Source organism: Cricetulus griseus, chromosome 4 (assembly GCF_003668045.3).
Source record: "Cricetulus griseus strain 17A/GY chromosome 4, alternate assembly CriGri-PICRH-1.0, whole genome shotgun sequence".
Classification (NCBI taxonomy): Eukaryota; Metazoa; Chordata; class Mammalia; order Rodentia; family Cricetidae; genus Cricetulus; species Cricetulus griseus.
Window position 1 is genome coordinate 134,354,872 of NC_048597.1, and position 21,959 is coordinate 134,376,830.

The window sequence follows — 21,959 nt, forward strand, 5'->3', positions numbered from 1 at the left end:
AGGGGGAAGCCAGCCAGTTTCACACCTGCAAGAGTTCTCAGAGCATTTCATGGGCCAACACACGTCTGAATCCTGGCCTTTTCACAATCAGAGCAACTCACACACTCTGCTCCCCACTATAGATTTAAAACTGGAACCCTGGGCTGGGGATTTGTCTCCATTTTAGCACTTGCCTGGCATGCATACAGCCCTGGGTTAGACCATGAAAAGCAGCTGGGGTATCTGATGTATTGGCCCTGGGTCAACAATTAGCTCTGAACCAGCTGGGCAGACTTGAGTGCCACTGGGAGTGTTCTGGTGGTTCATGCAGGTTCTCTTTGCTGTGGTTAATAGAACACCACCACACACCAAAAGCCATCTCCCTTGTGTCCATATACTACTGGTGTACTTCATGCCACGCCCCCTGGTGGAGCAGTTAGCAATCACTACCAGGTCTACCTGCCCACAGGAATTTTCTATGCCAAGACATTCAGTTTGACAGTATGTTCAGGGCTCCTAGAAGTCCAAAAGGTAGCTGTAGGGCCTAACCTTAAGGTTCTGGAGACCTCTTGACAGCGAGGGTCTGCTGGGCACAAGGCTTAAACTGTGTGTCAGTGCTCTAGGCTGAGTTGACAAAGCATCTGTTCTGGGTTGGGCACATGGCAGCTGAGTGAAGTGAATGAATGATCAGAAGCACCTCCCTGAGTACAGGTAGCCTAGGACCCGTGCTGGGGAAGGCAGCGAGTGCCCCCTGATTGGTTGCTGCCGGTTTCCTCACCTCAATGTCTCTGCTTCTCACACTTCATCCACAGTTCCTTCTCACAATCTCTCCTGTTTTTCCTTTGACCACTCCACTTCTTTCTCTGGATTCCGGGGGCCTTCCCACTTACCCAGCTGTTACTATACTGAGGAGCTGGTCACAGGGTGGGTATTGCCTGCTGTGTGCCTTTTTTGCTGGTGTGTGACACAGGGTGCCCTCCATGGGGGCCCTCAAGCCTATGGGTGACGTTTCAGGAGCCTCTGAATTACAGCAGAGCCACTCTATGAGTCAGGGCCCTGCCAGGCTTGAGAAGAGGATAGTGGGTAAGACTGCAGTGCCTGCCATATAGGGCACACAGATGGGGGATTGAGTGAATGGTTGAGGATAGCAGCATAAAGCATGAAGGATGAGACCTGAAGAGACCCTCCCAAAGAAGTCATGACAGCAGTGACAAGCAAGGGACTCCCGAGAGGCTGGCAGCTGGGAAGGGGTACCAGGAGGCAGGACCACCAGCCAGTAAGGCAGGGTGAAAATGACAGCTGGTAGCCACACACCTTACCAGGAGGACCCTGTAGGCTGAGGAGAAGAATTTAGATTACCTGCCATGGTAAGGGCCAGGGAGAGGTGTCACCATCTTTGCTGCTGTTTGCCGGAGCCACAAATCACTTATGTTGTACCGCATCTGGGGCCTTGTCACCACACAGCTTTGCTATGAGTGATGGCTTAGTTTAGTCAAACCTCCTTCAGTATGGATCATGAAGGTCCTGACTGCCTCCAAACATGACAGACAGGAACGGCTCTGAGGGCTGCTAATGTGGCCCCGTTGGCAGAGCACCAGATCAAAGGGACATGATGGCACACACCTGTCACCCCACCACAAGAGAGGTAGAGGCAAGGGGATCAGTTCAGAGTCACCCTCTGCTATATATCTATATTAGAAGCCAGCCAGGACCATAAGAGACTCTCCCTCAAAAAAAAAAAAAAAAAAATTGGGGCCAGTAAGATTGCTTAGCAGGTCAAAGTGCTTGCTGTACAAGCCACAGGACTAGAAAGATGTCCACATGTGCGGTGGTATGTCTCCCTCCAAAAATAACAAAAGTTTAAAAATAAAGCAATTTCTGGGATAATAATGTCAGGAGTTGTGCTGGATAGAATTCTACATCAGCTTAATTTTCTAGTCCTTACCAATCTAGACTAAGGAGCCCATCCCCTCGAAACACACATAGCCCGTCCAGCAACCAATGTTCCCAGACTCCCTGTATAGGCCATCTGAACTCACTAGGTAGCCTAGGTTAGGTGCTCTGCCCACCCTAGCTTCCCACTTGCTGGGGTTACTGGCCTGCATACTCTTAACTGCCACTGGAGCTCAGCTGGTTTGCACTGTAGGCTGAGTCTCAGAGTAGCCAGCAAAGAATGAAGCCAAGCTGTGTTGCTATCAGTATCTTCTGCAGTTTCTAGCTAGAGCAGTAAGATACGGCTGGAGACATGGATACAGTGGTCAAGAGCACTGGCTGCTTCTACAGAGGATCTGGGTTCTGGTCCCAGCACCCACATCAGGTGGCTCACAATCACCTTCAGGGGATCCAATGCCTCTGGCCTCCAAGAGCACCTGCACATATGTGGTGCACATAAATTCATGCAGGCACACACACACATTTTTTTTTTTTTTTAAGGAGAGAAATGTAGCAGAGAAGTGACAGGCTATTTTCATATGGTTATATAATTGTTAGAGCAGTGTATATATCAAAATGAATAAGGAGAGGGAATTATGGTGGCTTGCCTAGAGGGACTGGGTGCAGAGTGCTTCCCTGGCATACACAGACCTGTGCTCCATACATCGCACCTCATAAACCAGGTGTGGAGGCACTAGGTTGGTAAAGGCAAGAGGATCAGGAGTTAGGGTCATCTTAGGCTATACGTAGGGTTGGAGGCCAGCCTGGGCTGCTTGAGGCACTATCTCAGAATAGATCATAAGCCTGATAGTGTACAATCCCAGCACTCAGGAGGCTGAGACAGGCAATTCTCTATCAGTTACTGGCCAGTCAAATCTACATAGTAAGATTCTGGATAGCCAGGGCTACATAGTTTCAAGAGAGTGAGAGAGAAAGAGGGAGGGAGAGGGAGCTAGAATTGCTCTGAATCTGTGAGGGAGAGCTAACACAGCATGCATGAGGCCTTGCATTTGGTCTGCTGCATCCCCCCTTAAAACACTCAGGGGGCAGAGTATGGCTTGTTGATGAGGAAACATTCAGAAACCTCCTGTAATAGGTTTGGGTAGTCCCTGGCTTGAGACAGGACCTTCTAGCTAGCCCCTTGGCTAGTGTGAGACCCAGAGTTAAAAGGGCTTATCATGAGAACTACTTCCAGACTAATGTAGGGTCAGGAGTGGGAAGAGAGCATGAAAAAGCCTCTGGTATGTTGTGTACCTGGAGCCAGCACCCCATCCCATTTCCCCTGCATCTTACCTGCTCTTTTAAGCTTTTGCTTCCAGTGACTTGTGGGAAATAGCTGGTGCTTCTGGAATGGCCCTGAGAAGGTTCTAGAAGCAAGGGTTAGCCAGATACATTTTTCTGGTTTCGTGTGCTCTAGCTGCCCTCTGCACATAGGGGCCATGCCTTTGCCTCTAGCCTTACTGGAAACTGCAGCCCAGGGGAAACTCCCCAGCTTGGGCTGCCGGGGCCTCCTCTGCCTCCCTCTCACATCTCATCTGAATGTGCCTTCTCTGCTTCTGTTACAGTGCCCAGCAGAGGAGCACGCAGCTCAACAAGAAGAGAGCCATTCCCAATCAGGTAGCTCCCCTGCCTCAGCTGTCATTTCTTCTGGGTACAGGAACACAATGAGCCCTGTCACATCACTTGATATGGGAACTGACACCTTAGTACCAGGCCAATCATCCTGTCAGCCTCTGGTCCATATAGCTGTTAGGGCTACGGCTCCCATAGGGCCTAGGGGGCAAATTCCAACACCCAAAGGCCTCATCTGACATCTAAGGTGAAAGTTAGAGCTGACCCTTAAAGCCAGGGGATTATGTAACAATCACCCCAAGGTGTAAGTAAGCAACTTGTGTTGCTAACTCTTGGTCCCAGGCAGCTCAGGAGAGATAGAACTGGTTTGAATTTAACAACTGGGGAACCCCCAAGTTTCCTTTATATCTTACCCCAGCTTCAGAGGCTTTGCATATTTACGAATGGCATTATAAATGCCAGTATTACGTTTCTGGTTAGGCTTTTTCTGTCCGGTTTCTGCCCACTGTCCCCCAATCCCCTTCCCATGTCAGGCTGGGGTGAGGGTGGGGTGCTGTGCTGGTGTATCTTGCACGATTTAGAGCCAGATTGGGGAGAAATGTAACAATTGCATGATTTTGAATTCTTTTTTTTTTTTTCTTGCGCTTGCCATAGGTAGTACATATGTTGTTGCTTTTTTTTGTTTTGAAAAAGATAATGAATTAAACATTAACACCATGAATATAATTAATAGCATGTAATTTTTTTCTTTTGCTGTTTTTTGTTCCTCTGCTCTTCTTTCTCCTGTCATTGTGCTTTCCCCGCTTTTTCTCCATCCCTCATTCCCTCCATCTCTCCTCCTCCTCCTCTTTCTTGATTGACCCACAACCCTAACTTTACATTCTCAAAGGGGGAGATCCTGGTAAGTACCTGCTTAGTGTGGTAGCTAACTTAGAGAATCTGGTAGTAAAGGAGGCCCACGCTTCACCCTCTACTCAAAACAACTAAAAAAGGAACTAACCTGGGAGTCACATGTTCCTGCTGTCACTGGACCTCTTGTCCTGGGTATCTGTTGCTCTCACAAAAGTACTAACCCAATTGCACCTTTCTGGGAAGTGCACTCCTCTGGCTGGTTTGTAGCAGGTTCTCCTGATGTCCTGTAGTTCAGAGATGGCAAATACGCAGTTCACACATAGTCTCCGTCCCCCTCAGCTTCCTAGCCGTGGGAGAATTTGTTCAGATCCTGCTGGAATTCCTTCTTGCTGCTGCCCACTCTTACCCTTTCTGCCTTCTGTGCAGATGTCACTGACTGACCAGAGCATGTGTTATTAGCACATGTGATTTTCTTCCACAGTGAGCCTGGGGCAGACTTGCTAATCAATCCTGGCATTCTTTCTTAATATGCATGCCATCAACTCCCCATTCTGTAGCTGTTGTGGCTGATTGTAGTAATTTTTTTCTTTTAATTTCTCCATGTGATATCCTACTCCCGTGCCCATGACAGGCACAGTAATCAGGTTGCCCATAGCCTACTGCCTCCATGGCATAGCATTAGTGTGGATGTTCAGCTCCACTCTCCCCCTTTTCTTAGCCATTGCCTGGGACAGACATCACTAATTGATCCCAGGACTTTTTTCTGCTATGTTCAGAATTGCTGCCATACTCCTCTGGGCAGCCCCCACCAGTCAGTTGGTGTATATCGTATTTGCCATCCTGGCTGTGGATAACTTGTCTTCCCTTTGCACAAGGGCTGGGAGCTGGAGTGTCAGAAGGGTGGGAGGCCCAGCCCCATTGAGAGCTGACTCTAGGTGGAGGTACTCCCTGTGGGCAACTTGGCCCCTATCCCTGGCAGTCCCCTTTCTCCAGAACATTCTTCTGCTGCTACTACCGCCCTCTGCAAAGATATTCTTGGGGTTTGGAGCCTTTGCAAAGGTTGAGCCAGTTCTGTGCCAGTGGTGGGTCTTTCATGGGCCTGGGTCCTGGCAAAAGTAGGCTGGTCAACGTTGAAGCCTGGGCCAGTGTTAGAGAAGAGGGTCCAGGGACTAGATCACCCTCAGGCCCAGAGCAAGTCAGTCAAGTACTGCCTCTTCCCTCTAGCCCAGATGGCCATTGTTCCTACTTTATTCCATCCTCCTGGCCACAAAGTCCTGTGCAGTCACAAGGCCATGAGCATGGCTGGTCATAGCCTCTGGGTACCCAAGCCATACTTGGTCTTCCAAATGATCTTCACCCAGGGAAGAGACCATCATGGCTCACACTGAGCTCACCTTGCTGCCCAAGCCACCAGGATAGGCTCTCTCTCTTCTCTGTGCCTGCATGCCTGTTCCTGTGTACCCCAGAAATGGGACCCCTAGCTGCCTCTCCTGTTGCCACACCTCTCCCCTGCTTCCTTCTCCCCCCAAGTCCTTGAGTAGGGATATAACCTGGATTCCCAATCTGCCTTGGAGATGAGGAGGCACAGCCTTCTCTGTTCCATGGAGTCAGTCTGTATCTGTATTCATAGAGCAGGGGTTTTGTCTCAGACTGCACTGGAGTGTCCACATGGGCAAGGGACTGGAAGGAAAGGGTGCCTTGGGACCTCTTGCTAGCTCATGTGCCCTGAAGCCTTAGTGGAGGCAGCTGGGCCAAACCTCCAAGTAGACAATGACACACCTGTTATGCAGGAGTTCAGAGACCCTACAATGTGGGATTACTCTTCTTGTGATACAGTGTCAGCTTGGACCCAAGTTTCTCTCCCTTGGTTGATGTGTGGTGCCAGAGTCTAATTCCAATAAGCTCTTTGAGCTGTGCCAACACTTAGTGAAAGGGCCTCTGCCCATTCCTGGCAGGACAGAACACAGCTACAGGATCCCAGCCCCCTTGGGCTGGATGATGGTCCAGAATCAAGCAATCGGCCCTGCCAACCTCACAAGCCAGCCTAGGTGGCCTGGGCTCAGGGGTGATCCTGGAATCCTGAACCTCTGGAGCTGAGCCCAGGCCATTAGAAATGAATCAGTATGAGTTTATCACTCTGTTCCTGGCATGGGCACCATGCCCTCCCTGGGCTTCCAGGCATCTCTAGGGGTCTGTGGTCTTTTGACATCCTAGGGCAGGAGAAGTCTGCACCCTCAGATCTAATGAGGGATAGCAAGTGGCAGTTTATGCTGTTCCTCACCTAAGAAGTGACTTGCGTAGTTTCTAGGGATCCCTGAAACTTTAGTGGCCTCTGTAGCCTTCATGGTCTGTGGCTTGGAGCCCACATATGCCCACTGTAGCAGGGTAGGTGGACATGGGTCTTTAGATTGGGCAGCTCTGGAGGTAAACAGGATAGGCAAGGGGAAGCCTCAACTCCAGGCCCCAGACTAGTCCCTAGAGAACCTGTTTTGGGGTCATCTATTCCATCCTACCTGGGATCCCCAACACCAGTCTCCCCAACTATCAATGGCTGCACAGCACATGCTCTGCAGCCTGACTCATCTGCTGCTGCCTTAGTCCCATGCATCCCTGTTGCCACCTCTGTGTACTTCCCGCTCTCCCCAGAATCCCCAGGTCAGGAGGTGGGGGGCTCAGGCCTACATGTGCCTCCGTGTCCCAGGGATCACGGGAACATGAAAACGTGGCCCCCCCAGTCTGCCTACGCCTAGCAGTCAGGTGAGTCCCCAGGCTGGTCTGGCTACTGTTCTCCATCCAGATGACAGATAGGGTCCAGTGAGTCCTTTCCACGGAATATCTCCCAGCCCAGACCCTGAGTTGTCATGCATAGAAAAGTATGCTCACTGTGCTTGAAGCTAGCTGGGACACAGGATCTCTGGGCTGTTATCTTGTCCCCAGCCCTCTGAGTGAGCTATCTGTCTAGCACTGGTCAACTGCTCACAGAAGAGCTTGTGTGGGTGTGCCACCTTTGTGGGTCAGCCCCAGGAAGGAAGGGAGTGACAGCCTCTGCGTGTTGTGAGCTCTCCATCAAGGCATCTCTACTTACTTTGCTGACCCAAGGAAGGGCAATTCCTTAATGTCACATTCCACATGACCTAGTCCCAACCCCCAGTCCCAGCCTCCTGGCTTTAGCCCCTTGCCATTCCTAGGACATAGATTTTGTTTTGTATGTCCTCAGATCACTCTGACCACAGAGGGGCTTCTAGGATCCCAGCTCTCAATCTCATCCCTGGACTAGTGATTTGCTTTCTTATCTCCATCCATCCCCACGCCTGTCCCAGTTCCCTGTCTGAGTCCCAGCTGGGATTGCTTGGGCTGATGTGGAGCTAGGATCCTGGCTTGGGGCTGGAGGTATGCCTGTCACAGAAGCAGGCTTCCATCTTTGCTGGGTGGGAGTAGGGAGGGGACAGCAGGGATGTCCTCCCTGCTAAGATGAATCCTCCCCATTAGGTGATCCGAAGGGGCTGGCTGACCATCAACAACATCAGTTTGATGAAGGGCGGCTCCAAGGAGTACTGGTTTGTGCTGACGGCTGAGTCCCTGTCTTGGTACAAGGACGAGGAGGTGAGCAGTCGGGGACAGGGGTGGCCTAATGAAGTGACAGATTCCAAAACTGATTCCCCTTGGCCAGCACTCAAGTGCCCCTCCCCAGCCCCCCCCCCCAGGGCGGGGCGGGCAGACAGTTCAGTGGGTAAAATGCTTGTCCTGTCACAGAAGACCTGGCTGTAATGCTGGAACCTATGTGAAAAGGACGGTACAGTGTGTGCTCATAGTCTCAACAGGTAAGGCAGACACAGGGCCTGCTGGCCTGCTGGACTTGCCTCTTTGACAAGTTCCAGGCAAAGGAGAGGCCCGCCTCAAGAAGCCAGAGGGTAACACCTGAGAAATGACACCTGAAGTGGTTCCCTGGCTCCCACATACATACACGTGTATGTACCTACACATACAAACATAGACCTACACAAAAAAGAAATAAAAAAAAAAAAAAGAGAAAGAAATTGAATGGGGGTTAAGACTCAGTCGGTAGATCTGTTTAGCACACAAGAAGCCTTGTGTTCCATTCTCCAAGAGCAGCACCACAGAAACCAGGTGTGGTGGAACATGCCTGTCCCATCACTCAGGGTCCAGAGTTCCCAGCCACCCTTCAGTGCGGAGCTGAGTTCCCTGCCAATGTTAGGGGAGCTAAAGGGGTGTTCCAGTCCCAGGCCTCGCACAGGGCCCTACTCCCAGCATGCACTCTAGTGCTTTAGATCTACAGTCACCTCTGTAGGGTCTTCTAGCCACTCTATAGGAGGGAACCTCACCACTACCACCACCAGTGTACCAAAGGGGTGTGGGGGGACATGTGACAGGAAACCTGTTCCTGCACATTTCATTTTCCCTTTCTAGAAGCTGTCCAGCTGGTGCCCTGGCCCCTGAAATGGTATGGGTACCCTCAGTGGCAAGGCCAGATTTCTCTGGGTTTTTTTATTGTTGTTGTTGGTTTTTTTTTTTTTTTTTTTTTTTTTAAACAGGCTGGATTTGAATTCACTACGTAGCCCAGGGTGACACTATAATCTTGCTGGGATGACAGGCATGGATGCCATATTGGGTTTATGAGGCAAGAGTAGAGTTCAGGGTTTTGTAGTTGTGAAGGAGGCACACTACCCACTTGTCCCCAGGCTCCCCTGGTCATTGCTCTAACTCCAGTTCCAGGGTACCTGACACCTTCTACAGACAGACATACATGCAGACAAAACATCAATGCACATTTAAAAAAATAAAAAAAGGCAGAGGCAGGAGGATCTCTGAATTTAAGGCCTACAGATCATCCCAAGACAGCCAATCCTGTTACAAGAGAAACCCGTCTTGAAAAAACAAAAAGAAAAGTTTACATGCCCATGAGACCTCACCCTGTGCCAAGCTCACAGTGTAACATGAAAAATAAAAGACCCAGAGACTGGTTTTAGGGTTCAAGCTTCAAGCTGTTGTTCAGAAAAGCAAAGCAGCCAGCACTAGCTCTCACTTGTAGCTCAGGCTGAAAGGGCTGATCCATGAGCTCTTCACCAAGCCTCCAACTGCTCCTACTAAATACTGAAGACCCTGCTTCTATCTTTTATAGAAGTGCTGGGATTAAAGGTGTGTGCTCTGTTACTCTTTTAGACTGATTCAATCTCATGTATCCCTGGGTGGCCTTGAACTCAGAGAGATCCCTCTACCTCTTAATCCTGAGTCATAGGATTAAAATTGTGTACCACCACCACCTAGCTTCTGGCTGCTGGGATTAAAGGTGTGTGCATGGCTTCTATGGCTTGTGGCTGACTTTGCTCTCTGAATCCTCAGGCAAGCTTTAATAAATCATAAATAATATAACACCACATCACAGACTAGGTAAGGCCACACAAGGCTACATGCAGAAGGCATGCTCCTCCATTTCTTTATAGACTTTAAATGTGTTACATTTATTGATCTGAATATCTGTGTACAATTGTCCCAGAGTACATGGAAGTCTGACACAACTTCCAAGAGTCTGCTCTCTCCTTCCATGTGGGTCTGGGGGACACGCTTAGGTGGGCAGGCTTTGCTGCCATTACCTTTACCCAATGAGCCATCTTGCAAGTCCTCAGTCCCACTCAGGAAATTCTCAAGTCCACCTTGAGATTGGCACTGTCATGGGTAGGTAGGAAACTGAGGCCTTGAAAGATAGCTAGCCTCATGTCACAAAATATGGAAGGGGGACGGAGGGGGGACGGGGAGGGGGGGCGACACCTCTCCCCTGAGTTCAGGCCATTCCCACACCCAGGCCAGATGTATTTATTCAGGAGTGTTTGGAGATGACATTTGGCTTCCCTTTTCCATGAGGCCACAGGCTTACTTCTGAATGATTCTATAACCTGAGGGACTCTATCAGTGAGCTCAGAAGAGCTCCCATGGACATTTCTGGGTATCTGTAAGCCTCTGAGACTGCAGACATCTCCCGGTAGCCAATGGTGTAAATCCAGTTGCTCAGTGGCTGAGGTGGTGTGGTAAGGGTTGTCTGTCCTTTCACCTTTTCTTCCGTCTAAGTTTCATGTTTGCTTATTTATTTTATGTATGTGTGCATGTGCGTTGTGCATTTGCCATGGTATATGTACACATGGTGGTCAGAGGACAACTTGGGACAGGTGGTTGCTTCTTCCCACCATGTGGTCAGGGATGAAGCCAGGTCATCAGGCTTGGTGGTGGCAAGCTGGTTTATCCACTGAGATATGTCATGGCTTTTTTTTTTTTTTTTGTGGGGTTTTTGTTGTTATTTTGGTGTTTGTGTATATTTTTACATTTTTATGTGTATGGATGGTTTGCCTGCATGTCTGTCTGTCTGCCATGTGCGTACAGTGTCCTCAGAGGTGAGAAGAGAGCATTGGATCTCCATGGAATCGAACTTCTGGGAAAGGAAACAGTGCTTTTAACTACTCATCTCTTCACCCTCCTGTTTGTTTGTTTTTTAAACTATTCCATGTATTGCTATTTCTGGATTTACCCCTCTTTCCTTCCGTCCCTACATCTGTGAGCTTGGTGACCCCTGCCTCAAGGCTGTCCAGGGATCCAGGCTTCACAGTACCCCCTGGAGAGTCCAGGATAGTGACCTGGCCATCATTTTTCTATGTAGCACATCAAACTGTCGGGGATTGTGCCTCCCAGAGGCACGCCAGTGTTGAGTTTCTGGGTTCTAGCTCCAGCACTCTTTAAGAAAAGCAAGCTGACAGCTGGGCAGAACGGGGGTATGTGTGTGGTCCTCCAGGGTCCTGTGATGGAGATGCCATTGCCCAGCCCTGGGCCTAGCTGACAAGATGAGTATTGAGAGTTTTTTTCCTTTGCTGGGAAGGACCATGAACTCCTGCCTCACTGTAGACCAGCCCTCTGTCAGGGTCACAGCACCAGCAAGAGCAGTAAAAGGAGCCCTGTGTTGCTAAAGACAGAGCAAGCTGGGATTCAGGCACTATGGGGACCCTTTCACCTCTAAGGATCCTGGCAGGGCCCTCAGCATTGCAGGTAGCAGCCATCCCTGAGAGCCAGACCACTTTTGTAGACAAGCCTTTGGTAAAGACCAGAAGGAGCCTTTTCTTTATTTTAGGAATAAAAAAGAGGAGAACAGTGCCAATTGAAAGCAAGGAGAAAGGCCCAGTTCAGCTGAGGACATCCTTCCCCAGCCCCAGGGCTCTCTCAGTCTCAGGGCTACTTTTCCCACCCTCCTCCTCCTTCCAGAATCTTCCCTGGTGGAGACAACAGTACAGAGGGCAGCACTTACCTCAGGTCCTCTGTCTCCACTGCTGCTGCTGGCCCACGCCCAGCCTAACCAATGTGCAGACTACTGTACATATCACAGCCTGCTGAACAGCTAGTCTGAACACTGGGATGGCGGGGGTGGTGGTTCAGCCCTCAGGGTGACCACTGTGCAGGCCAGGGAGCCTCTGCTTCTCCCAGGGTCCTCCATTCATCCTTGCACCCTGGGCTCTTCTGACGTGGCAAAGGCAGGGTGACTGGCTCACATCTGGATAAAGTTGGGGTTTTCAGGAAATCTGAAGGCGGGCTGGAGGAGGGCTTGAGTTGATGGCCCACGCCACAGAAGGAGGGAGGTCCCTATGCAGTTGTGCGCTCTGTAAGCAAGCGCATGCGCACACTAATGCATGTGCCTGTGACTGAGACTGCAGCTGCCTGATCCTGGGCAGAATCATATATAAACAATTCCAGATGTGGCAAGCCTAGATGTCTGTGACTCAGTTACTTGGCCCTGGCCTGCTGGTGAGAGGCTTCCTGTCTCATGACACCAGAGGGTGCAGGCCACAGAGTTACTCTGGAAATTACCCCTCATAAACAGAAGTTCCTTCAGGGACCCCCAAATTCCCGACTTTGTTTCTTATAACCAGGCAGACTTCAAGGCTGCCCTTCCTATTTGGGGATCTCAGCATGTAGGGCAGGTATGAGGGTGTTCCACCCTCCATGGCCACAGCCCCTCTGCCTGTGCTCAGAGGTCAGTCAGAGCAACAATAGGAAACCTGGAGCCAAAACCATACCACCCTCCCCATGATGAGACGCCTCAGTCCTCTTGACAGGTGGGGAATGGGCACAGGGGAGAAGCAACTTGTCCTAAGACACATGGCCTAGAAAGGCAGAGCAGTTTAACACAAGTACACATGCAGTGTTCAGACTGGCCCCGCCCATCCCCTACCCTTTCAGCACTATAGCTGCTGGAGAATTCAGGGGTGCTTTTCCAAAAAGCTTCATGCTGGGGCTTTTTGATAACACAATGGCCAGAAACATTAGAAAGAGTGATAAAAAGTGGCTGGGGAGCCAGCTCTGTGGGGAAGAATACTTATGCTGCAGCATGGGGACCTGATTTCAGCCCTAGGCAGGAGGATGTTTGGGGCTTGCTGGCCAACATCCTAGCTCCAGGTTTAGTGCAAATGCCTGTCTCAAGGAAAGATGTCCAGGTGAGGGTCTAAGGCTAGGGCTCAGTTGTTAGAGCTTTTGCCTGGCTTGCACAGAGGCCTGGGTTCCATCCCAGGACTGCAAGACCTGGCTGTGATTGGTGGCTCGGGCCTAAAATTCATTACAGCTCTTGTGAGGCAGAAGGATGAAGAATTCAAGGTCATCCTCAGCTATATAGCAAGTTGGAGGCTAGCCTGGGCTACGTGAGACTTTTTGTTTTGCTATAAGTCTATATGGTATAGAAAACCTTCACAGAGAGCTGGCTTTTCATCTACAGCCTTTTTTTTTTTTTTTTTTTTTTTTTTTTTTTTTTTTTTAAGCCACACACTTTTTTTGTTTATTTATTTATTATGTATGCGGTCTTCTGCCTGCATACCAGCAGAGGGCACCAGATCTCATAACAGATGGTTGTGAGCCACTATGTGGTTGCAGGGAATTAAACTCAGGACCTCTGGAAGAACAATCACTGCTCTTAACTGCTGAGACATCTCTCCAGCCCTCATCTACAGGTTACACAGTGGCCCCACTCTGTGCCCCTGGACAGCCAGCTTCCTACCCCGAGTACATGTAAAAGGAAAAGTTCTGGGAGTGGATCAGTGTGGCTTTGGCTTCAGCCACTGCTGCCAGTCACATGGCTATGAGAGTTGTAGAGAGACTAACTGGCACAGGCCTATCATTGCTGCTACCTGGGTTGCTGATACAGGAGGATTAGAATTTACAAAGGGACTGGGAAACTTAATGAGAAGTAAGAAGAGTGCTGCTGCCTGAGCAATGGATGCTCACCTTTGAGTTCCTGGGTTGCAGCTCCAGCATTGCGATGAAGAAAAAAGAGCGCTTGGGTTGGCCTCAGTGGCCTGGCATGCATGAAAAACTGGGCTTGATTCCAAGCATGGAGTAGAGAGACGGTGACTCACAAAGCCAGTGACACTTCTATGGCATTGGTGCCCTGGCATCAGCCTCCCGGTTCTGGCATTCAAGAAGGCCTCTGTGCTTCAGCCTTCCTTACTATGAGTGGGATTGTCACCATAACTCAGTGACATGAACCAAATTCTAGCTGTCAATTCTGTCCATTCATCTAGAAGTGGGGAGGACCACCTGGGAATAAAGAGTGGTCATGTTACACGTGAAGTTAGAACTGAGTAGTTTGAACACCCACTGCATGTGTGCTCTAGATGAAAAACAAAATTGGCAGGCATCCATCTGGGAACGGTCATGTAGGTCATAAGCATAGTGTCTATAGTAGGGTGGGATGGGGTTAGCCCTAAGGTCCCTTCTGCTCAGAGACCTTAAGGAGGAAGCGGGGGAGGGGGGGAGGTGCAGTGCCAGGACAAGAACATTCTGAACAGAGACGTCCTGAAGTTTTGAGGGAACATTGGAGTGAACAAGGGGCGACACACCTCTCAGCACCAAGTCAGGTGTTGGCAGCAGCTGTCAAGTGGCTGCAGGCTCTGCCCTGTCAGCCTAGGTGAGGCTTCTGCCCTCTGCTTAGGAGAAAGAGAAGAAGTACATGCTGCCGCTGGACAACCTCAAGATTCGGGACGTGGAGAAGGGCTTCATGTCCAACAAGCACGTGTTTGCCATCTTCAACACAGAGCAGAGGTGAGGAGCCTGCAGGCCCCTGGGAGAGCCCATTGCCCAGTGGCCTTGTTCACTGCTTCCGGAGTCCTGAGCACTCTCTTGAGTCATTTCCCCAGGGTCTCACCTTGTAGAAAGGGAATGCAGTTAAACTGTTCCAGGAGTGTTTCTGCGTAGTGGAAGTGAGGGCTCAGCGAACACCGTAGATGCAGACGATGGAATGAGCATGAGGACCTCAGTCTGCCCTCCCACACACCCAGTGCTGGGGAGGCAGAGATGGGAGGGCCCTTGGTAGTAACCAGCCAGCTAGATTAGCCAGTTCTGTAAGCTGCAGGCCAGTGAGGCAGACCATGTCTCAAAGAGGAAGGTGAACAGAAGGTGAGGAAGGTGTCTGTGTTGACCTAAGCCTGCATACACATGCACATACCATGTCCACAGACTTGACCTGACCCTGACCCTCACCTCATTCCTAAGTACAGAGACCATTCAGTGATGGAAGCTGTATGTGTGGCTCAGCAGTAGAGTGCCCGCCTGGAGTCTCCTAGCGAGAGTCTGGAGGTGTGGTACAGTGAGCTGGTCAGATGGCTCAGAGAGTAGAAAGTGCAGTCCTGATGACCTGAGTTTAGTCCTTGGAATGTACGTAAAGATGGACTTTGCAAATGGACACACACACACACCATTATAATTATTGAAAAAGAAATTTTAAGCTATCTGTTATTTTGGGCTGCCACACCAGGCAGTGCAGATTGAGTATGTCTCTGCTGTGGTAGGAAGTTCTGGTGGACATGGTTGCTGGGCTCTTCCTTGCAGACACCTCAGTGGAAGCTCCCAAGCCAGAGCAGGGTATCATGAGATATACCCAACATGGGACTGGTGGACAGCCATCCCTGCAGAACAGGAAAGAGGTGGCAGAAAGCAGAGGCAGGTAGGTCTCTTGAATTCGAGGCTAGCCTGGTCTACCGATCAAGTTTCAGGGTAGCCAGGGCTATATAGAGAAACCCTGTGTTGCAAAAAACAAACAAAAAGCAAACTTCCAACTTAAGAGGGAATGAGTTCAAGTTCATTGCTCAAGCCCATCGCTGTGAGGTGGTCAGGATAGCAGGAGCCTGAGACCCAGGGGCACGCCCCATCCCCATCAGAGACGGACAGGAGCTTGCATGCTCCCTCCTTTGCTTGCTGGCACTGAGGAAGTACACGGTGTCATGTGCCACTACACTGAGTGGAGACAATGCTCCACAGGCGCACAATCCCCATGTGTCCTCCACACGGAGTTCTAGGTTGCGTCAAGTTGATAATTAAAACCAACTGTCATAGAGAAGAAATGTCTGACCTCAGATACCAGGTTGGAATGTCAGGCATGGTGGCACACACCTCTAATCCCAGCACACAGGAGCCTGAGGCAGGAAGTTCTAAGTTTGAGGCTGGCTTTGGCTGTGTAGCAAGCCCTGCCCTATAAATAGCAAGCTGTCAACACTTCTGTACCAGATTTGTTTGATCTGATGGTAGTGTGTGTATATGGTATGTTATTGGTGCTATAGTGTACATGGCAGGCACCCAGAAGTCCTTTAAAAACTGGAGAGAGTACTAGACCCACCTTCATGCCCAGATCAGGCAGACAGACACACCACCCCCAATCCCATGCTTTTAGTGATCAGTCAAGTCCCCTTCTTCTACCCAGGAATGTCTACAAGGACTTACGGCAGATCGAACTGGCTTGTGACTCCCAGGAAGATGTGGACAGCTGGAAGGCTTCGTTCCTTCGAGCTGGAGTCTACCCAGAGAAGGATCAGGTGAGGAGCTACCTTCCCTTCGTAAATGACATACCAGAGGCTGCCTGGGAGAAGGAACTTCTAGGTCATAAGCATTAATCAGCCTTTCTTTGCTGTGGTAAAAATAGCTGCCATAGCCTATGGAAATGGTTTAGGTGGTGAGGTGCTTGCAACACAAGCACAAGGGCCTGAGTTCAATACCTACAACTACATAAACAACAGCCAAGTGTGGCGGTGCAGAAGAGGCCGGGAGAGGAGGACAACTAACGTCCAGTAACCAGCAACCTAGTCACATCAGTGACCCCCAGGCCCTGGGGAGACACTTGTCTCAAAAAGTACCCTGGTCTTCATAGTGAGTTCTAGGCCAGCCAGAGCCACACACCTGTCTGAAAAAAAAAGTACCTGCTGTGTATGAAAACTTTAGTTTGGATTCCCAGAACTCTAGTAAAAAGCCAGGCACAGACTGTGTTTGCCTGTTATCCCAGTCTTGAAAAGTGGAGGTACTTGGGATGAAAACAGGTGTGTGGATGGATCCTTGAAACCTGCTTAACAGGCAACCTAGAAAAATTAGTGTGCCCCAGATTCAGAGATGGTTAAGGGAATGGAGTTACTTCTGCCAGGCCAGAGGATGTGAGCTTGAACCCCAAAACCCACATGTTGGAGAGAGAGAACGGATTCCCACAAGTTGTTTTTGACCTACACGTGCCATAGCACACACGTGTTCACACAAATACATACATGTACAAAACATAAATGTGGGGGTTTGTTGGGGTTTCTTTTTTTTTTTTTTTTTTTTTTTTTTTTTTTTTGAGGCTGGGTCTGTGTGGCTCTGCCTGGCCCACAATTCACTATGTAGACCAGGATAACCTTGAACTTACAGAGATCTATCTGCCTTCTGAGTATGAGAATTAAAGGCTTGTGCTACTACCCCTGGAATAAAATGTAATTTTAAAAATTTTAAAACAGGTTCTGGGGCTGGAGAGATGGCTCAGAGGTTAAGAGCACTGACTGTTCTTCCAGAGGTCCTGAGTTCAATTCCCAGCAACCACGCGGTGGCTCACAACCATCTATAATGAGATCTGGTGCCCTCTGCTGGCATACAGGCAGAAGACTGTATACATAATAAATAAATAAAATCTTTATTTAAAAAAAAAAAAAAAAAAAAAAAAAAACAGGTTCAAGACCAGCCTTGCCTACATAGTAAGCTCTAGAACAGCCAGAGCTACATAGGGAGACCCTGTTATTCATAGATAGATAGACAGATAAATAGATAGATAGATAGATAGATAGATAGATAGATAGATAGATAGATAGATCCTGTAATTCATAAACAGACATTTTGAAGTAGTAAGGAGAGGCCCATGTGTGTCGGGCTACAACACACACACACACATACACACACACACACACACAGAGAGAGAGAGAGAGAGAGAGGAAGAGAGAGAGAGAGAGAGAGAGAGAGAGAGAGAGAGAGAAATGGCTCATATGAATGATATATACACATACATACAAATCAATAAATACCTGTTACATATAGCAAAGGGAGAGGTATTCTGTTTGGCTCCTGGTTTTAGAGGGCTCAAGTCCATAGCTACTTGGCCCCATGTGTGTAGCCTGTCTGTCATGGCAGTGGTGTTGGGGCACAGGTAGGAAACAAAGGGGAGGACGTGAAAGGGCTGGGGCCAAGGTGTCTCCAGGCATACACCTCTAGTGACATACTTTCTCCAGCTAAGCCAAGCTTTCTGAAGTTTAAAGAGCTTCAGAAATACAGTACTGTTGTTCTAGAGAGATGGCTCAGCAGATAAAAGCAGTGGCCACTCTTCAGAGGACCCAAGTTCAGTTCCCAGCACCCACATGACAGCTTACAGCTGTCTATAACTCCAGTTTCAAGGGATCTGACACCCTCTTCTGGCCTCTGTGGACACATGCACACATATGGCATGTATACGTACCAACACTGATGTACACATAAATAAAAATAAATCAAAAATAAAAATCTTGCCGGGCGTTGGTGGCGCATGCCTTTAATCCCAGCACTTGGGAGGCAGAGGCAGGCGGATCTCTGTGAGTTCGAGGCCAGCCTGGTCTAAAGAGCAAGTTTCAGGACAGCCTCCAAAGCAATAGAGAAACCCTGTCACACAAAAACAAAACAAAACAACAACAAAAAAATACAGCAGCACTAGCTGGAGCCAAAGGTACCAACACCCAAGCCCATCGTTCATAGTCAAACCTAACACAGGACAAGCATGGTTTGTCATGAGGGTCCAGAGACTTCTCCAGCACAATCCATGGCCTGGAAGGCAGGTGGACTTGGACTCATGTGCCTTGTTTTCTTTTTCTTTTCCCTTCTGTTCCCACCTCTGGGAAGAGTCCAGCCTGGTTTTAACTAGTATAGACCACATGGTCTAATGGGGCTGTTTGGAACCCACTGGAGGAGGTTGGTTGTCATCAGGGAAGGCACATAGTTCCCAAGAGTTGGGACTCAACTACAGCTGTTCAGTGATGCTCATCTTCTCTGTGTTCCTTGTAGGCAGAGAATGAGGATGGAGCACAAGAGAACACCTTTTCCATGGACCCGCAGCTGGAACGGCAGGTGGAGACCATCCGAAATCTGGTGGACTCCTACGTGGCCATCATCAACAAGTCCATCCGTGACCTCATGCCAAAGACCATCATGCACCTCATGATCAACAATGTGAGTGAGTGGCAAGTTCCAAGTTAGTCAAGGTCTTGGCTGAGGCTTACTGGGCTAGGGATCCAACCGCAGCACCACAAAAACCAGGCATGTTGCAGTACACCTGTCAGCCAGGCCCGAGGATCAGAAGTTCACCATCATCTTCAGATACATAGCCATTTTGAGGGGATCTTTGTTTATGTAAGACCCTGTCTCTAAAACCAAAACCAACGCAGGCAAGATGCCTCAGAAGGTAAAGGCCCGGGCCCTGAAACCCACTCCCCACAGCTGCCCTCTGACATGCATGCAGGGATGCACACACACACAACACACACACACACACACACACACACACACACACACACACACACACACACACACACAAGACATAGAGTAAGAACATTATCCCCGCAATGGGAGGCAGAGGCAGGCGGATCTCTGAGTTCAAGTTCAAGGCCAGCCTGGTCTACAAAGCGAGTTCCAGAACAGCCAGGGCTGTTACACAGAGGAACCCTGTCTCAAAAGAACAAAACAAAATGAAACAAAAAAGAACACCATCGATAAATAAATACATTAATTTAAGAACGAATTTAGGGGCTGGAGAGATGACAGATAAGAGCACTTGACTGCTTTTCCAGAAGTTCTGAGTTCAATTCCCAGCAACCATATGGTGGCTCACAACCACCTATCATGGTTGTGAGTCCTGCAAAGTTAGAACAAGTTGGTTTGTTTAGGTAGCTTTTTGATTTTGTTATTGATGGTTAGTTGGTTTTGTAATGTTGGGGATTGAACTCAGGGCATGGTACATGTTAGGCAAGTACTGGATTATTGAGCTGTATCTCTGCTTCTTCACTAGGGAAGCCATAACCCCCAGCCCCTCACTGAGGGATTCTAGGCAGAGGTTCTACAGCTGAGCCACACCCTGCTTTTCTCACTGGGGTATCCATTTAAGGCAGAGGCTCTGTGGCTAAACCTCAGCCTGTGATGGATGCTTCTCTAGTCACATTAGGCTCCTGGCATGTTGGCTAGTGTAAGGATCTGACCTCTCCCACCATTGTCCTCAGACAAAGGCCTTCATCCACCATGAGCTGCTGGCCTACCTATACTCATCAGCAGACCAGAGCAGCCTCATGGAAGAGTCAGCTGAGCAGGCTCAGCGGCGGGACGATATGCTGCGCATGTACCACGCTCTCAAGGAAGCACTCAACATCATTGGGGACATCAGTACCAGCACCGTATCCACGCCTGTGCCCCCACCTGTTGATGACACTTGGCTTCAGAACACCACTGGCCACAGGTCTGGAGGGCAGTTTGCCCCCCCCCACCCCACCCCCGTGTGCCCATCCAAGCTCCACCCATCCTGTTCCCTGAGCCCCGTCAGGAGATGGGCCCCAGCTGAAGAAAGGGCAGGGCCAAGAGTCTAAGTCTCAATGTCAAAACACACAGGTCTGAGACCTGTCGTGCCTAAAGCCACAAGGAGAGCCCTGGCTTCTAGGGCCAATCTGAGCCAGATCCTCAGAGTTAAGAACCACATATATCCTAATTCCCCACCAGCCCTTTTTATCTTCTAGTGCTTTCTCCATGGGTTAAAACCAAATATAAACCAAGAGCAAGAAGTCCAAGGCAGGGGTGGGGGGGGGGAGAAATGGCTCAGAGGTTAAGAGCACTGACTGCTCTTCCAGAGGTCCTGAGTTCAATTCCCAGCAACCACATGGTGGCTCACAACTATCTTTAATGAGATCTGGTGCTCTCTTCTGGCCTACAGGCATGCATACAGGCAGACTGCTATATACATAATAGATAAATGCATTCCCCCCCCCCAAAAAAAAAGAGAAGCCCAGTGTACAGCTACTACAGGGCTTGGCCTCCTAGACCATAGAGAAGCGTGCAGGGGAAGTTTTAGGAGGCAAACAGAGACCTCTAGCCCTAGGACTTCATTGGCCTCAAGATGGGAAGCATGAGCCAGAGACATCTAAGCAGTCACAGTCAAGGGAATGTCAGTGCAGTGAACCCTCTGAGATTTCAGGACACTGTGGAGCCTTCAGGAAGAGGACCAGAGCCCAGACCTGGGAAGATTCAGGTCTCTAGGTCCTGGGGAACAGGGCAGGCAGGTACTTCACATACAGAGGCAGAGGGCCACACATAAGTGTGGGGACCAGAGTTGAGCTGTAAGTGTCCCAAGTGCAGCAGTCTGCACATGTCTGCCCTGGGAGCTTTCCTGTCAGGGACACAGGAGCCCCAGTAATTGGGAATGGTGTGGCTCAGGCTGTGGTTCCCTTCCCGGTGTCTCTGCCCCCATCTCAGTACCTTACAGTGGGTGTCATAGTATCCTCCGGATTAAAGCCTCTCCCTCCTCCACAGCCCCACTCCACAGCGCCGACCTGTGTCCAGTGTGCACCCACCAGGCCGGCCTCCTGCAGTGAGGGGTCCCACACCAGGGCCTCCCCTGATTCCTGTGCCTGTGGGGCCTGCAGCCTCCTTCTCGGCGCCCCCAATCCCATCCCGGCCTGGACCACAAAGCGTGTTTGCCAACAATGACCCCTTCTCAGCACCGCCTCAGATACCATCTCGGCCAGCACGGATTCCCCCTGGCATCCCCCCAGGAGTGCCCAGGTAAGGACCACAGCCTACAGTGGGTGGGGGTCCCTTTATGGTGACTTTGACTCCCTCCCTTCTCATGACTTCCACTGTAGACCCAACAAGGCATAGAGTCGCACAGGCCTTCCTGCTTGTGTGCTAAGAAACTGAGCCCTTAGAGGGGCTGCCTCCAGGGATCAGGTGACCCCAGGCTTCTGGCTGTTCACTAAGCAGCCAGTTACATGTCACTGATGCCTGATGAGCTAGCTTCTGGTCTCCATTTCTGAGGTCCAAGGAGGGCAAGGAAGTGGGCAAGATGACACATCTGCTTGCCACCAAGCCTGGAGACCTGAGTTCAGTCCCCAGGACCCCTCTAGTGAAAGAGAACTTGCCTATTGTACCCAGGCAAGCGAATGACATGGGGATACCAGGAAAATACCTGGATGCCCCAACTCCGGGAGCACATTGGGGTGGGCTGGGCGGGCTGGGCTCTCACCCTCCCCCTGCTTCTGGCCTCACTACCCTCCACCTCCCTCCTCTTT

At 50.0% G+C, this 21,959-nt stretch overlaps 1 protein-coding gene and 1 non-coding gene across 11 annotated transcripts in view; one reads left to right on the forward strand and one right to left on the reverse strand.

Moving 5' to 3' along the window:
• The window catches only part of Dnm2 (dynamin 2), a 91,128-nt gene that overhangs the window by 67,654 nt on the left and 1,515 nt on the right, over window positions 1-21,959 (forward strand). For 6 of the 10 annotated variants that reach the window (XM_027411543.2, XM_027411545.2, XM_027411548.2 and 3 more), the window contains exons 13-20: window positions 3,477-3,528; window positions 4,373-4,384; window positions 7,825-7,938; window positions 14,312-14,421; window positions 16,076-16,187; window positions 18,697-18,861; window positions 19,905-20,137; window positions 21,202-21,453. In XM_027411543.2, coding sequence (XP_027267344.1) covers window positions 3,477-3,528; window positions 4,373-4,384; window positions 7,825-7,938; window positions 14,312-14,421; window positions 16,076-16,187; window positions 18,697-18,861; window positions 19,905-20,137; window positions 21,202-21,453 — 1,050 coding nt within the window. The remainder of the gene's footprint in view (window positions 1-3,476; window positions 3,529-4,372; window positions 4,385-7,824; window positions 7,939-14,311; window positions 14,422-16,075; window positions 16,188-18,696; window positions 18,862-19,904; window positions 20,138-21,201; window positions 21,454-21,959) is intronic. The other 4 variants (XM_027411550.2, XM_027411551.2, XM_027411546.2 and 1 more) reach the window with 1 other exon arrangement.
• Window positions 11,678-11,757, reverse strand: Mir199a (microRNA mir-199a). Its single transcript, NR_105165.1, has one exon. It is a non-coding gene; the product is annotated as a microRNA mir-199a (primary transcript).